The sequence below is a fragment of the Lethenteron reissneri genome, chromosome 21, assembly GCF_015708825.2.
Source record: "Lethenteron reissneri isolate LAM-NWPU_2019-01 chromosome 21, ASM1570882v1, whole genome shotgun sequence".
In the NCBI taxonomy this organism is placed as follows: Eukaryota; Metazoa; Chordata; class Hyperoartia; order Petromyzontiformes; family Petromyzontidae; genus Lethenteron; species Lethenteron reissneri.
Window position 1 is genome coordinate 943,830 of NC_083799.1, and position 17,791 is coordinate 961,620.

At 43.3% G+C, this 17,791-nt stretch overlaps 1 protein-coding gene across 1 annotated transcript in view; it reads right to left on the reverse strand.

The window, feature by feature from the left end:
* Positions 1-17,484, reverse strand: part of LOC133344996 (actin-related protein 3-like) — a 31,933-nt gene extending 14,449 nt beyond the window's left edge. The window contains exons 1-8 of the mRNA XM_061555333.1: positions 17,349-17,484; positions 14,787-14,842; positions 14,077-14,201; positions 12,705-12,815; positions 10,460-10,555; positions 7,512-7,619; positions 4,994-5,137; positions 3,797-3,970 (exon numbers count right to left, since the gene is read on the reverse strand). Of these exons, the coding sequence (XP_061411317.1) occupies positions 3,797-3,970; positions 4,994-5,137; positions 7,512-7,619; positions 10,460-10,555; positions 12,705-12,815; positions 14,077-14,201; positions 14,787-14,842; positions 17,349-17,392 (858 nt within the window). The 5' untranslated portion in view covers positions 17,393-17,484. The remainder of the gene's footprint in view (positions 1-3,796; positions 3,971-4,993; positions 5,138-7,511; positions 7,620-10,459; positions 10,556-12,704; positions 12,816-14,076; positions 14,202-14,786; positions 14,843-17,348) is intronic.
* Between the last annotated feature and the right edge of the window lie 307 nt (positions 17,485-17,791).

Genomic DNA, 17,791 nt, shown 5'->3' on the forward strand with positions numbered 1-17,791 from the left:
CACGAGTGATTGGGGGGGGTTATTGATCATGAGCGAGTGATTGGGGGGGTTATTGATCACGAGCGAGTGATTGGGGGAGGTTATTGATCACGAGCGAGTGATTGGGGGGGTTATTGATCACGAGCGAGTGATTGGGGGGGTTATTGATCACGAGTGATTGGGGGGTTATCGATCACGAGTGATTGGGGGGTTATCGATCACGAGTGATTGGGGGGTTATTGATCACGAGTGATTGGGGGGATTATTGATCACGAGCGAGTGATTGGGGGGTTATTGATCACGAGCGAGTGATTGGGGGGTTATTGATCACGAGTGATTGGGGGGTTATTGATCACGAGCGAGTGATTGGGGGGTTATTGATCACGAGCGAGTGATTGGGGGGTTATTGATCACGAGCGAGTGATTGGGGGGTTATTGATCACGAGGGAGTGATTGGGGGGGTTATTGATCACGAGGGAGTGATTGGGGGGTTATTGATCACGAGGGAGTGATTGGGGGGTATATTGATCACGAGCGAGTGATTGGGGGGTTATTGATCACGAGGGAGTGATTGGGGGGTTATTGATCACGAGGGAGTGATTGGGGGGGTTATTGATCACGAGCGAGTGATTGGGGGGGGTTATTGATCACGAGCGAGTGATTGGCAGGGTTATTGATCACGAGGGAGTGATTGGGGGGTTATTGATCACGAGCGAGTGATTGGGGGGGTTATTGATCACGAGCGAGTGATTGGGGGGGTTATTGATCACGAGCGAGTGACAGGGTTATTGATCACGAGGGAGTGATTGGGGGGGTTATTGATCACGAACGAGTGATTGGGGGGGTTATTGATCACGAGCGAGTGATTGGGGGGGTTATTGATCACGAGCGAGTGATTGGGGAGGTTATTGATCACGAGCGAGTGATTGGGGGGGTTATTGATCACGAGCGAGTGATTGGGGGGTTATTGATCACGAGCCAGTGATTGGGGGGGTTATTGATCACGAGCGAGTGATTGGGGGGGTTATTGATCACGAGCGAGTGATTGGGGGGGTTATTGATCACGAGCGAGTGATTGGGGGGGTTATTGATCACGAGCGAGTGATTGGGGGGGTTATTGATCACGAGAGAGTGATTGGGGGGGTTATTGATCACGAGCAAGTGATTGGGGGGATTATTGATCACGAGCGAGTGATTGGGGGGGTTATTGATCACGAGCGAGTGATTGGGGGGATTATTGATCACGAGGGAGTGATTGGGGGGGTTATTGATCACGAGCGAGTGATTGGGGGGGTTATTGATCACGAGGGAGTGATTGGGGGGATTATTGATCACGAGGGAGTGATTGGGGGGATTATTGATCACGAGCGAGTGATTGGGGGGGTTATTGATCACGAGCGAGTGATTGGGGAGGTTATTGATCACGAGTGATTGGGGGGTTATTGATCACGAGTGATTGGGGGGTTATCGATCACGAGTGATTGGGGGGGTTATCGATCACGAGTGATTGGGGGGGGGTTATTGATCACGAGTGATTGGGGGGGGGTTATTGATCACGAGCGAGTGATTGGGGGAGGTTATTGATCACGAGCGAGTGATTGGGGGGGTTATTGATCACGAGCGAGTGATTGGGGAGGTTATTGATCACGAGTGATTGGGGGGTTATTGATCACGAGTGATTGGGGGGTTATCGATCACGAGTGATTGGGGGGGTTATTGATCACGAGTGATTGGGGGGGGTTATTGATCACGAGCGAGTGATTGGGGGAGGTTATTGATCACGAGCGAGTGATTGGGGGGGTTATTGATCACGAGCGAGTGATTGGGGGGGGTTATTGATCACGAGCGAGTGATTGGCGGGGGTTATTGATCACGAGCGAGTGATTGGGGGGGTTATTGATCACGAGGGAGTGATTGGGGGGGTTATTGATCACGAGCGAGTGATTGGGGGGGTTATTGATCACGAGCGAGTGATTGGGAGGGTTATTGATCACGAGAGAGTGATAGGGGGGGTTATTGATCACGAGCGAGTGATTGGGGGGTTATTGATCACGAGCGAGTGATGGGGGGGGTTATACTGGTAGGAACGAAGTGGACCAGACCACCAATAGATTAATGTGTCCATCCGTCCGTCCGTCCGACCGTCCGTCCGTCCGTCCGTCCGTGGGAGGGGTGGTGTTGAGGGTGGTGTTGGAAATGAAAGACTACGAGTCTTTAAATCTCACAGCGTTTCTTGTCAAAACAAACACTTTTAATTAACGTTACACTAGAATACAGTAATTTTGTCTTTAACTCCTCTATACCCGGTCGATATCTCTGTACCGGTACTAAGTATTATTCCTACCAGCCCACCCCGCAGGGTCCTGTTTATAAGATTAATTGGGACCGTATAATTTACTTAGCATTTCATGATATCTCACACCTAAGGTTTAACACTGCCTTGAAACGAAGATTGATGACAGTGCTGTAACAAAGGCAAGTCAGCCACCACGGTTGCACCTCCTAATATGGGCATTGTAATGCGAAAAAAACGGACTGCGAGTGAATCACCAATCATGCAAATCAACAAAAAGAGGGCGTTTCACATGACCCTATACGAACCAATGGATTACTCAATTAACCTAAGCATTGATTAACCCTCAATGAATCGATACTCTTAACATGGCTGTCCGATCGACTATGAGCAGAATCGATACAATATACCTCGATTCAGGTTTCACAAAACCATATATGGGCAAAGACATGCACCTACAGGCAACACCGCACCAATATTAGTCCATATATTGGCTTAATTCTAGATTTGAAGCTTTCGTGACTGCAAGGATTCATATTCTTAGGTTTTTTCGGTAAAGTCACGTAGGTAAAAAATTTAAATAAAAGTAAAATAAAACAAAGTAAAAAATCACGACGTTTCGGAAGCAACACAAGCCTCCGTCTTCAGGTGGAACCGTTACAGCTACTTGATACAGCTGTCGTGGCTGTGACGGTTCCACCTGAAGATGGAGGCTTGTGTTGCTTCCGAAACGTCGCGATTTTTTATTTTGTTTTATTTTACTTTTATTAATTTAAATTTTTCACCTACGTGACTTTACCGAAAAAACCTAAGAATATATATAGGCTTATCGGTGATTCCGGAGTGTCCAGTTTATTGCATTACAGCACCACCCGAATGTATAGCTGAACAATTCGAAACGAAGCAAGAGTGACGAATGGTAGCTACAACTTTTGGTGGGGCAGTGCAGTGGAGGAGTGGGGGGAGAGGCAAAAGGATGGCGCCTTGCACCACACTCAAATATCTAGCTACGGTACTGACCAAGGATGTACCCTATAGTGCATCATTATGCCTACGGAAGCCTTCTTAATCCACGCTGGCTTTTGATACCCAGCACTTGACCTCCCAATGACCTCCGGCACACCATCTATCCATCTAATTACTGGTTATCGCATTTTACGGTAACTTTCCTCTATTCCTTGATTGATAGGTTTCTCCAGGTTAATCCAGACCTCATGTGACCAAATTGTACGAGTCTGAACCTATTGATTTCTGACAGCAAGGCTGTTTAAGATATTACAATACAGAAAATCCTGGGATGGTTGGACAATTCCTGAATAAAATCAGTGTACTTTGAGAAAACCAGCATCTTTACCACTGCTTAATAAACAATACCAAAGCATGTTCCAAATATAGACAGTGTACAGAATGATGTATTTACATGTTTATATGTTTAATTAGTGTCAGCTTGGGGTGAATCTCTGCACATGCACCCACGCCTGTAACTCATGCCGCTGTGTAGAATGTTGTGCGCTCATATAATACCTCAGGATGGAAGAAGATTTCCGGTCCCAAGAAGCGCTCATAACCCACGTCAATGGTGAACTCTTTTTTAGTAATGGCATTGATGCCTGTGTACTGCTTCATCCATTTGCTAGGGTCCGCGTCAAACTTGCTAAATTCCTTGACGATATCGGGACATATGTATGAAAACCGCTCCTTAAAAACAAAGACAACACAATATGTCACCACATATGCCAACATATTTACACAATATATAGCTCACACCATCAAAAAAAGCAGTTGGGTCACAGTATCAAGTGTTAAATGAGTGATATTGTATGAAAGGGTGTCAACTAAAAATAAGCAGTACAAAAGTACTGAGTGGTGGAAGAGTGCAGTCACGTGTCTAAAACTGCTGGAAAGAAAACAAGCAGGGCCAAGCTAACAATGGTGCAGTTGGAGCCTATGCCGGGTCTATGAATGATGAGTGCCCTCTACTGGTAGTCGCATTTTAGAGGAACGCAGCATTTTAAAGGAACGCAGCACTGTTCACCCCATGCACGTATGTCCGCAGTCACATAGCCTTTCACTTTTTGACTGACAACGCAATCAGAGCACCTTCCAGCCTCAGAAACCGCAACCATGTGACCTATGGAAGGTACCCTACAATCCCCTTGGCCCATGGCACCCATGTGTAAAGTCAAAAGTGTGGCGTGGGACCAAATGAAAATCTAAAGTGTCCAGCATGCCGGACTTTTCACATCTGGCAGTAGGTCAAGATGGGCACAGGCCTCTCGGCTCAGGCGGCACAGACTCTTGTGAGAGTGGAGGCCTCTACGATCCTTTGCCAGTTAGGCATAAAAGTGTACAGGAGTAACTGCACAGTGATGTCATCAGTCGCTTCTAATGATGAAGTTGTATTTATAGTCCTGGCTGCAGCACATCTACAACCTATATTTACATAGTTGTGGCTTTCAAGAACACTCCTCATATGATTGTGCCCATTTAGTTTGAAACCTGACATGTCTGTAAGTGGTTCAGTGTTCATCAAAAACATATATTTTGATAATTACCCATGTACAGTATCTGCTACAAGCTGATATTGGTCAGTGTAAACTTTGTATAGACGTTTGCACAAATATCTTTGCTTGTACTCCATGAAAGCTGTGGCAAGAACGACGACACAAAGCATGCTTAACTATGAGTTAAAGCAGGCAACGCGTGTGAAATCTCTCTTACCTTGATCACTTTGGCTGTCTCGAGTGACTGCTCTGGTGGGATTCCCACCTCCCGCTCCCTCAACAGCTGCTGGATGAAGTAGGTGATATCGCGGCCAGCTATGGGGATGTGTTTGATGCAGCTTCCAATGACATATCCTTCTGCCTGCATGGGCCACAGCAGACGATTTTGGTGCAGCCATTGACTTACTTTAAATGTATTGGTAATGATCTTTTTATGAGAAACACAGTATTAATTAATGAAAACAATATCTCTTTCACAGAATAACAATAATATATTATAGCAATGTCAGGTTCATGTATGTATTAGACAGCTTCACTTAATTTACAAGGGATCTAAACAGATGGATAGCAGTTTAAATACAATTAAAATTATACTTAAAATGTTAAGAACACCTTTCAACACGTTTCACTGTTACAGGACATGCACAGATGAACCAGTTCAACATTACAATACTGGTTTTGGTAACAGAAGGCCTAACCGTGTGTTAGCATACTTATCAGGTTTACCCCAACCTCTTCCTGACACATCTTGCTGTAACAGAAATCAACAGTGGCTTCTAAGGGATAAAATAGCCACACCATGGCAATGTGGAATTCCTACCAATTACTCTTGGTCACCCATGGAGAAGATCACTGCCCGAATGGGTTCACGGTAGAGCCAGGTGTCATCAGCATAAAACTGATGGTTAACATTAAAACGGGAGATTGTTGCAAATAGGGAGATGAGAAAAGCAGGAGGATGAGGATGGAGTATTGTGGGTCACCATATCAAAGAGTTGTGAACGTTGATCAAATCTTCAAGGCCTACATTATCAGTGTGGTATGATGACAGACCTAATAAACCTCACCACTATTATCACAAAATAAAATAAATGGTAAGGATAATGTCAAGCTCAATAGCTAGTCTTCATAGATAATGCAGAGAAACATTATCCTAGGGTATATTTTTCGATCAAAAGGCAATGGGGTATATTTTTCGATCAAAAGGCAGTGGTAGTGACAGTGGCGAGGCGTTAATCGGTGAGTCTTGGTGAGACACCCTGTGACGGGGCAATAATAATGTTATTGTGAGAATCACCCTTGTGAAATACAAGGCACACTTTTGTAAACTGCATACACATATGACTTACATTCACGCAATGTTTATGGTGCAGTTAAGCATGGTAGAAAATTAGCACAAAATCCATCAATCCTCGTCAGTTTTTACATCATGTGGAGCTAGCTGTTTTACTTCAGTGTGCTGTCTATAAGGGCTCCACATTGCTGGCATGTATCCAATTTATGGTTGAGCTATAGACAATGCCGTCATGATGTATTTATCCTCTACCCACAGAGGCATTATTCAGATTTAATTGTGTATGTTATGCAATACATCCTTGTGTATTCCACACTAAATAAATAATAGTGATGATCACACAAAGGAAACCCAATTATCTGGGAGAATTATATCCCCATTGTGCCATTGACAAAAAAGACAAAACAGGTTCTAAAACCCATGCAGTAAAAAAGAACCAGTACAGCCTTTTTGCTTGACATCCAAAAAGGGAACACATGAGATTGCCTCTTCAGCTGCATAGAGAAATGCATGAAAAAGTGCCCCCAGATCTGGGCTTATACAAAGTTTATTTGGAAGATTTGTTTTCAAAATCTCTATACCCCTTGTTTCTATTCAGACTTAGGTTTACTCTCAGTACAAAGATATGGGTATACCAAGTTGTTTTTGTATCCTTATTGTAACCAGGAGCTGAAATAAACCCACCGAGATATGAAACATTGTCTGTTTTGCAAGACAAACCCTGGGGTTACAGCATGAGCCCTCAGAACTGCACATCCATCTTACAAATATACAGATTTTTCCGATTTTAATTGAACCGTCTCTGCTCAATAGTTGAGGTTACAGTGTGTTGTAAACTTATGACTGTTATTTATTTATTTAAGTTATGAAGATAATGTTATACAAGTGGAAGCTGCTCAGAGTATAGCAAGAAGGATGCCTTTTTTGCGGCTTATTTTCTTTCAGAATGTCAGTTATCACCAATTAGCAACCTGTAACCATTAGCAATACTAAACACATTCAAAAAGGAGACATCAAGAGAGATTTTTTTTATCATATGCCTAGTTGTTCTTCATACCTGAACAGCTACTGCTGTATGTCTTGTTGACTACCTCCCCTTTTTTGTGCTGCTGATAACAGAATTTATTCCTGATTTAATTTAATACCCTGCTAAATTCTAGTTTCCATTTCTTAAAGACATTTTCGAACGTTTCAACCATATTTAAATGACTGTATAAACTTGATCCAATTGTATTGTAATCATACTTCTCCTGTCATTCAGCAATATGACCACAAATCATAAGACATTGTGAATTATCAACCTGTAACCTAGGTGGCCATCCAACAGCACTGGCGGTGATAAATCCCTGACCTTGACATCACACCTCACTAAACCACACTGTGAAGCCAACAAAAGCCTTCCCCACCACAATCTCAGCCCCACTGGAGACACATAGCTCACCACAGGAATGACGTGGGTGACGCCGTCGCCGCTGTCGATGACCGTGCCTGTGAGAGTTCTCTCCCCAACCTGACGTGACGTCCAGGAGGCGGCCAACGCCAGGACTGCCTGTAGGTGTGCGCACACTCACGGTCATCAGCTGGGTAAAACCTAACTGGATTTACGATGCATATCATGGGTTCCGGCACCCCTAAGAGCCAAGTGGTCAAGCATTGGTGGTACCCTTACCTCCCTCCCTAGCTGGTCACTTTACAAAAACTCGTTTGGGCAAAAAAGTACTAATTCTATGAATGACTCTTTTTCGTAACACTTCAACTGTTGTAAACTTATTAAAATATACTCAAAATGTGCTGTTTCATTTATAGTGTCAGCGGAGCAGGAGACAAGGTTTTTCAGGAGCACCTTCCTTATTAACACCTTCAGGTTCACAGGTTTACCCTCGCACTCTCCTGAGTCATCTAGCCTAACCTTATCACAACCCTGACCGTGTAACACCGACGGCGCCGACTGAGATAACCAACAACTATCCGGCCACACAATATCTAGCGAAGACGGCAGTGACGAAAGCGGCGAAGACGACAGTGACGACAAGACGAGTCCACTTCCCATGACCAGCAGCCACGAGCTCCCGCTCTCAGCTGCTTTTATGCTACCCGGCGCGGCCTGGCTCTGCCCTGGCCGCACCTCCCTTCTCGAACCCACTAGCGGGTTCCAGGGGCTTCCAGATGGGGTCTTCCATGACCCTTGCCCCAATTTCTCCACCCTGCCAACACACCCGCATATATGCTCACCGGCGTATGTACTGCTCGTCCACCGCAGTTGCCGTTGCTGGACAGCAGACAGTGCTATTACACTACAAATTGAAGCATTTTACTACTGTCATATGAAACAATTGCAAAGGAGGTATATGCTCAGTAACTGCAAGGCCAACGCAATAACCTGCTTGAAACAATGCACTTTTTATTATAATCAAAATATAATTATGCTTGTGTAAACTTTAAGTTGTATTCACAATTCATATGCATATGCTTGGTAACGAATTTAAAAAAGATCAGAGCGTGCATACATTCCAGGCTCATTTGCTGTACAAAACTGATATCGTGTCATATATTACCATGGGTTTTATGAAAGATCATTGACCCAAATTAATATTGCATAGTTCTGTGGCAACTGGTTTGACAGTTACTGAAAAGTCAGTATACTTCACAACTGTCAGTGGGAAAGAATGCTGGCTGTGAAGAATACACGTGTACAAGAGTCAGTTTAACACGTAGGCTTTCGCGACCAATATCATCCATATTAGAGGTTTTGGGGTTATATCGCGTAAATGTGTCATTAAAACCCGCCACCACCCGACACAGCCAACTGGTAAGGGTTGTCACGTAAACAGAACATGCCAATTCGTCATGAGTACAGCACACCGGTGTGTTGGAGAGCCAAGCCACAACATTTACAAACCGAGTACGACATTTCGCCAGTAATAACAACTCGCTTCATCAGGCGACAGCCAGATTTGTGGAGAAGTCTAACTGTTTCGTTCCTTATCTAGAGGCGTAGATGTGTTGACCACCCTTCTGCGCTCCTGCACAATAATGGGGGGGGGGGCGGGATGACTGAGGCAACGTACATTATGCATGTGCATTATGCGAGCCCTTTGAACTTGTCCTTCCTATCTATCGTGTTTATTAAAATAGCCCTACCAACGGTAATCCCTATTGAAGTACATTCCCCTTTGTAGGCATGCATTTAAATAATGTATTATTTGATGATTCGCTTCCACGCAGCACTAAGACGGTAGCTATGCGAACGGTTAAAGTTATTTTGATTTCTTTAAATTTCGATAGATTCTCTAATTAGTCTTGGCCAGTCGTAGCTTGTTTTGCAAGAAACTTCAACATTATCAAAATCAATTGAGTGTCCTTGTTGGCACGCATGTTCTGAATACCAAAACCAAATCAAATAACAAGAGCATTGAAACTTCCCAAGTAATTAAAACGATCAAAATACCGTACATTGCGGGAGTAACTGATAATCTAGCTAGATATTTAGAAAAACAAAACATCCGAGTCAGATTTGGCATGGTACATAAAATACAGAATTTAATATCTGGTACAAAAGATGTATTACTGAAGCTATCAACAGAAGGTGTGTACAGAATTAACTGCACGTGTGGTAAATGTTATGTTGGGCAAACAGGACGATTAATCAGCATGAGACTAAAAAAACATCAGAGAAATATTAAATTCTCCCAAATGCAACTGTCAGCAGTAGCAGAACACGTGTGCCAACAAGGACACGCAATTGATTTTGATAATGTTGAAGTTTTGTGCAAAACTAGCTACTACTGGCCAAGACTAATTAGAGAATCTATTGAAATTGAAAGAAATCAAAATAACTTTAACCATTCGGATAGTTACCGTCTTAGTTCTGCTTGGAAGCGAATCATCAAATAATACATTATTTAAATGCATGCCTACAAAGGGCAGCGTACTTCAATAGAGATTACCATTGGTAGGGCTATTTTAATAAAAAACACAATAGACAGGAAGGACAAGTTCAAAGGGCTCGCATAATGCACATACATAATATACGTTTCCTCAGTAATCCCCCCCCCCCATCATTTACGCCTCTATGTAAGGAACGAAACAGTAAGACTTCTCCACAAATCTGGCTGTCGCCTGATGAAGCTAGTTGTAATTACTGGCGAAACGTCATACTCAGTTTGTAAATGTTGTGGCTTGGCTCTCCAACACACCAGTGTGCCATACTCGTGACAAATTGGCATGTTCTGTTTACAGTGACAACCCTTACTAGTTTGGCTGTGTCAGGTGGTGGCGGGTCTTAACGACACATTTATATATGCACGATCTAACCCAAAAAATCTCTATTATGGGTGTACAAGAGTATAGAGTATAAATACATGTGAACATTCACAGCTGGAGGTTCACCTGCACAGCTATGTAGAGGCCAGGGACATTGAAGGACTCGAACATTATCTCGGCTGTATATTCCCTGTTCTCAGGTGTGTTGAGTGGAGGTTCGGTCTGTGGTCAAAGAAAAACATCCATTCACAAATGTATTAAGCACGTGCATTTCTAGTGTACAACTTGGCATTTTTAACATTTGAGTCATACAATTGTGTTTACAATACTCTCTTAAGCAGAATATATATATAAAATGCCACAGTATGAGATTGACCAGTGATGTTTCTGTCCTACATTGTATATAACTCTAACATTGCACTCACACCACAGCTTTATGTGTGGGCTGCTTATCATATAGTGCATCTCCAATTGACCAGGAAATCATCAGGAGTTGTTGATTATAGGCTCATAGCAAACAGGAAATAGCACAATGCAAGCCAACCGATATCAGCACAAACCAATCAGTTATCTTCATCAAGAGTGCAACAACTGGAATACAACCATAATAAATATGAGTTCACCCTTAACTGAAATGTGAAACCATGTCCTTCAAATTATGAGAAAGCTGTGAAACCCCAACAATCCTGTAAATGTAGACAAAATGAAGACATTATTTCTCCAGGAAACCCGGCTCTGCCACTGACCACAGTCACTTAACACTGCTTTGTCTTCTTAAGAGATTATGTTATGTTTTTGTATCCACAACTGATTCTGGGTTTAAATTAGTAATTGTGTCGTATCATTGTGCACATGCCTTAAAATAATGTAACTAGACACAGATAATTTTCATATTCAGAAAAACAAATGAGAAAAACTCATTGAGCGCAAGATAAAAATTTATTGAAGACATCGTATAAAGCAATGCGAGCATGACATTTTTTTCAAGGGCAATCCATTGCCGGTAATCGTCGCTAGCAACACATGAACCATCAGTAACTTTGACAACTTGCCAGCCACCAGTAATGGAGTGACAGGCCTTCCTCTAGTCAATCAAAGCAATGCGTTTGATTCACAATTATGTGTTTACAGATTGGAAATTAATCTGTTGTTGAAATTAATCTAATGGCACACCAGTAATCCAAACCATCAGGTTATACCGTCACAACATTGTCACACCATCTCACCACACTAGCACGCCACACCCCCTCTCCACATCATCAAATCACACCAATACATCACACCATCACAAGACCAAGCAAACCATGCATAGGCTTGAAGCTGCTAGTTCTCAAATAAAGCACGTTTCATTTGAAAAACGTCACGTGACCTCCGTGATCCGATTTAATGCTGCTGTCCCAGTTGACCACCAGGGAGATTTGTGATCAAATTTATTCAGATATTGCTAAACAAAAAGTTTACAATAATCAATCCTGCAGCAACCACTGCCGGTGATGAATGCCAGAAACAATTGGCCTCAAATTGCCCCAGTGGATCCTGGCCTTAGGGAGAAACATGGACCAATGACCCATGACAAATAGAGGCTCCCGATGTCATAACTAAAGCAGTAAACAACACCCCACACGATATGAGAAAAAAATGTAAGCTCCTGAACCAGATGGTATAACTATGGACATTATCAAAAATGTGGATTAAGATAATATTTTAACATAAAGGAAACTTCGTTTTCAGGTTGCACCTTTATTTAAATAATAATTATCTGATGGACAACTAAAAGTCAGTTTTCACTGTGCTTCTGCATTTTTACACAAAACGTGCACAGCTTCCTCATTACTGACGAGTTAGAAAAATTAGTCATAGGATGTGGTAATCAATGAAAATGTGTGGCCTGTGGGTAGAGGCGAAATAGGAAGACTGGATGGTGTAATGTTGGGTTAGTGTGTGTTATCTAGTGCTGTAAATACATATCGAGTGACTACACATGCATAATATGCACGGCCGTGTGGCGATGTGGTGAAACCACTCAACTCACAATCAGACAGCTAGGAGTTTAAAATCTAAATGGAGGTTGACTGGGCTCATCATCAATCCAAGGTTATAAAATTTGTAGCACTTTGTGTCTATTCAAAAACGGGTTGTCCTATGGATAGACTAGCCTCCACCGCAGGAATGAGGATTTCCACCCCTGGCTCAGGATTAGCAATGGGATCAGCACTGGTCCTGTTAAGTTGATCACAGACATTGACTTTAAAAAAAGTACTTTTTCCATGCAAATGTGTTTTTCTTGTAAGTAACATCCTCGTAAAACACTAACGCAGTGTGGGTGCGGTAAAGCCAGGCTCATGCCTGCGGAAGACTGATAAGCACTTACCAGGAGGAAGTAGTGGTCCTCGGGTTCAGCACGAAGATACTTAAAGATCACTTGCTCCATGAACCTCTCCATCAGATCCCAGTCCTCCACTATGCCATGACGGATCGGCCACTATAACGGCAACAAGAAAAACATTACAAACATATAAACAGGCTTATTTAAGGCCTGTGAAAGAGTACTTAAGAGTGCATGCTTGCTTTTAATAGCAGGGTTTTAGTATAACTTGTGGACATAAAGACTGCATGTTCAATTGCCCAATTAGCTACATTTAATTAGAATGCATCTTCCCCTCCATGGATATTTTGTTAAGTCTAAAGTTGATTCATTAATTAGTAATTTATTGGCAAACATATTTGACAATATCTTTAGATAGTGCAGTACAAGTAAGCAACCCTTGTGTCACCGATTTAATGATTTAAACTTGTCTTTTGTAGTTTTTGTTATTTTTTAAATTATAATCAGTGTATGCTGACAAAGAGAAAACCCATTACAATTGTGGGAAAAAAACAAAATGCACATGATGCCATTGATGATAAACAAATACAATTGGTTTATTTTCCAGATTTTCAAGTCTAGGCTGCTTAACATCAATGGAGTACACTCATGAATTAGTTGTAACAAGACAGCCTTTTCAGCCTGCACAAGAGATCTCTCCCAGCTACTCATCTAATCATTCACATGTTAGAACATTTTGCAATTATAACCATTTATTAAAAATATAAGTAATCTTTGCCTTCGATATTTAAAATGAATCCGAAAGATGTAATTATTTGGTTATGTCAAATAAATCAAGCTTATAGTATAACTCTCCACAACACAACTCTATACCAAGGATAAGGGCCATCAATAACAGGCATCATCTCACTTAAAAATGTTAAAATAATTGATATAATAAGGTGATCAGTTGGCTCAGGCGTCATTAAGCTGAGTTGGCACCTCTGATATTGGGTTCGAATCCAGGGAGCTCCCCATGATTAAACTGGGTTATCAAGTGCAGTCACCAACGACTGATGAAAAAACCCATCATTAACGTTGATTTTAAAGTTAATGTGGCTAATTTCCAGAAATACAAATATAATTGTAACTGTCATGTGACAAACACTTCTCTCTGTAGTCAGGTGGCTGGACACCTGTGAATAAGAGATAACTTAAAGATACTTTAGAATTTGTTCCATGATACATCTGCCCAACATCTGATATTTACAGTTACAAAGGTGTTTGTGATAGTATTAGAGACATGACCAAAATTATGATTTTATCCATACAGGTGAGAATATGAAATAAACATCACAGCTCATTTGGCAAGGGCTGAGGTTTCTCAGCACAACCCTCAATTTCAATTCCAAATGTGGATGGATGTGGATATCCATACCTTCGTGGAGTAGTTGGGCTTCTCAATGGCTTCATCACCAATGAAGAAATCCAAGTCATCGACACCCTTCATGACCCTCCTCTGGGACTGGTCGCCCACCTTGGCGGATTCTTTGATGGAAATGCCTATAACAAGAGACAAATATTCATCAGTCTCAGTCCTACGGTTTTATCATTACTATAATCACTGATACCACAAAAATACATTTACATGCACCAGCCATTTGAACCATCACTCCATAATAAACATCACCCTTGTAGTTCCAGAAAAAAATCTATTTTTATTTTACATTCTAAAAAGGCATGCTTTCTTTCCTTATGAATAACAAGTTGACTGCACTACATTAGAAGGTGCATGTGCAGTTCTTAGTGGTAATGGACACTATACATTTGCAGCACACTTGTAGCAGAGTGGGACATGCTGAATTTCATATAGTCTTCTCTGTCACCATTAGAGGGCATACTTTACAGAGATAAAACGTTTTCTTTACAATTCACAAACTACTGTTTGGCATATAATATTAACTTCATTCAACATGAAATATTGTATACATTTTTTTACAGGGACGTACGTCAATATCCATCAACAAATTACAATTCACTGCCACTTGAAAATGCATTTCTAAATTACATCAATTTGCACTTGTGTAGTTTCACAACAGCTAAATAAAATTACGAACACATAAAAATATTATCACTTGAAAAACTCACATGACGGAATGATGAACTGAGGCTCTGTGTTGCCCGCATAGCCAATCTTCGTGTACCTGAGAAAAGAGTAAAGTATTCAATAGCAGCAGATTCCAGTGGTGCCTTAAGTCAGAAAATAAGTATTAGACAATACGCCTGTTTTCTTATCAGTCACAGGGTCCTCAGGGAGAGCATAATTTCAACAATGGTTCAACACGAAAAAACTTTGGAACACTCAAATCAAAGTGGTTCATTGCTCAACCAGTGGACCAGAAGTGGAAATATTAAATGTCTACAGTGACAACCAGTTTGTCCAGAGACCATTGACTTCTGACAAACTGGAACTCATTTGATCAAGTGTGCAGGCATGAAAAGCAACCAACCACTGTGATGTAAATGTATAACCTTCCAAGTTTTAGCTGAGCCATATGCAATTCAAAAGTGAGAATGCCACCCGTATTGGCACCATCATGTGCACTAGATATAAAAAATTACAGCTCCACTTTTGGTCCAACAGTGTCCTAGTACTGTCAGATTGCTGTTATTCTGCCTCATCACAATGTAAATCTTTATGACAAGGTGCTTTGGATGTTGATCAAAGGTGCATGATAAATGTAAAATAAGATAATGCACAACACCATATCGTCTTAAATTGTGGTATGCATCTTGCAAAAAGTTTCGCAGCAACCATTCGAAGGATCAGAGCATGTTCCGAAATGTGATGTAAATGCATACCTTCCCTACATTAAGCTCAAACAATCATCTGATTAAGGTTTCCCTGATATGCGAGAAATATACCTCAACTGCCGAGCTCACAAAGCCAATGGCACGGCCACGTTTGTTGGATAACCATACTGCTGTAAAACTATATTCTTACAGACAACTGGGCAGTATACATTTTACGGCTGTGCCAATGAGTTACACTTTCACGTGCTGGGGGCTCAAGCAAATCCTGAGCGACGGCACCGTCATTACAGCTCCCTCGCAATTCATGTGATAATAATACCGTAGGGTGAGGAGGCATGGAAGCTGCGTGGCTCAAGGGGGCGCACACAGCCCTTATCAGAGCAATGAGAAAACTGCCGAAGTTTTGAGATGCTGCCAATCCTGATTACACCACACATGTTCAAAAGGCCGATGAGTTTGGCTGGTGGTTTAGCAAAAACACAATTACTAACAAAAATAAAATCATATTGGTATAAACTCAAACTGAGCTTCCCCAGGTCGAAGCAAGAGGCTCACATCAAACCATTCTCATCTACACAGCCAATGAGACTACACAGCCAATGATACCTAGAAGCTATGGTAAAATAGACTCTGAAACAATGTATGTGGATGGGATAAAGCGAGGGCAGATTAAAGATTGAGTCAAGATGATCCAGTGAAAGAGCTGTCGGGCAAAATTCCCAATATAACAGATTCTTTACAAAGGCACAATTTTGAGGGTGTAATGCGAATGGATACACAGAGTGATCAAGATGTTGTGGTAAGATAAAGCCTTAAGGATTCCAGGCACACTCATCATTCGAGCAGTCTAGACATCGTGAGTAAATAGACCTTCGAAGAATGTCTAGAAAATACTAAAATTGTTCAGTACAAGATAGTGACTGGAGACTACCGTCTGACAGATCCATGAAGGGTGTCTTGGTTATAACCAGTATGGAATGCAAGAATATAGGCTGTGGAAACAGAGCCTTAACGTTGTTTCGGGGGAAGATAGAAACCGCACACAGCCTAGAGGTTTTGACACACGAGATCCTCGAAAAATGTCACTTGAAAGGTTACAATGCAACGGTGGTTAGAATGCCTGTGGTGAGAAAGACGGACCCTTGAAGGAGGGTCCGGAGACGAACACTTCCGCGTAGTTCAAAGTTCCGGACGGGAAGAGACGCAAATGCATTACAAACATGCAAAAACGCATTTTTGTTAACGCGAATTGTGGCCACGTCGCGTTGGCTCTGGACGAGGGGGCCCATCCGAGAGGTTTGTGGGTGACCCCCGAGGTCAGAGACGGAGTCGTCAGGGTGAAGGCCGAGGTCAGGGTGGGGGCTCAGGTCCTATGATTAGGAATCGGGGTCTGGGATCACAGTTCTGGGTAGCGGGTTAAGATAGGATTAGGTTGGGGTCCCATGGCACGCGTCGAGTTGGCGATGGGGTGTGTGGGTTGCGCCCTGGGGCCATCAGTCACGAGTTAGAAGAGGTAGGGATTGGAATTGGGGATGGGGGCAGCGTTGGTAGGCGGCGAGGGTTTTTCTCAGGGAAGTGGGAATCTGTCAGCGTTGGCGACCGGGTCTGGAAGCAGAGTTGGGCCGAGCGATCAGGGGACGGGAGCGAAGTCAACTGGTCCCGGTGTCCCAACCTCCCTCCCCACCCCCCCAAGTGAGTCCCTGGCTCACTCTTCACCCCCGCGGCGCCGCCCGGGCGGGATTTCCTCACCCATGGACTGGGTTGGCAGACAGCCCCCCGCGGCTGCCAGACGCAGGAGACTGGGGGGGGGGGGGTTGCTCCGTGATTTCCCCGTACCCTGACTGCCCCGGACGCGGGATCGACTTTGCCGTGGTGCGTGTCAAAGCGACGTCTTACCCGGTGCCACAGTCCACCACGCAGGCTGGCAGGCGTCCGGCCATGTCGGCGGGGCTGAGGAGCCGGAACGACGGTGGAGCCACGCCTTCACGGAAGACACCGCCCCCTTCCGACTGACTCCGCCCCCTTACGACTGACTCCGCCCCCTTCCGATTGACTCCGCCCCCTTAAGACTGACTCCGCATCCCTTAAGACTGACTCCGCCTCCTTCTGACTGACTCCACCACCCTTAAGACTGACTCCGCCCCCTTCCGACTGACTCCGCCCCTTCCGACTGACTCCGCCCCCTTCCGATTGACTCCGCCTCCTTCTGACTGACTCCGCCCCCTTCCGATTGACTCCGCCTCCTTCTGACTGACTCCGCTCCCTTCCGACTGACTCCGCCCCCTTCCGATTGACTCCGCCTCCTTCTGACTGACTCCGCCCCCTTCCGATTGACTCCG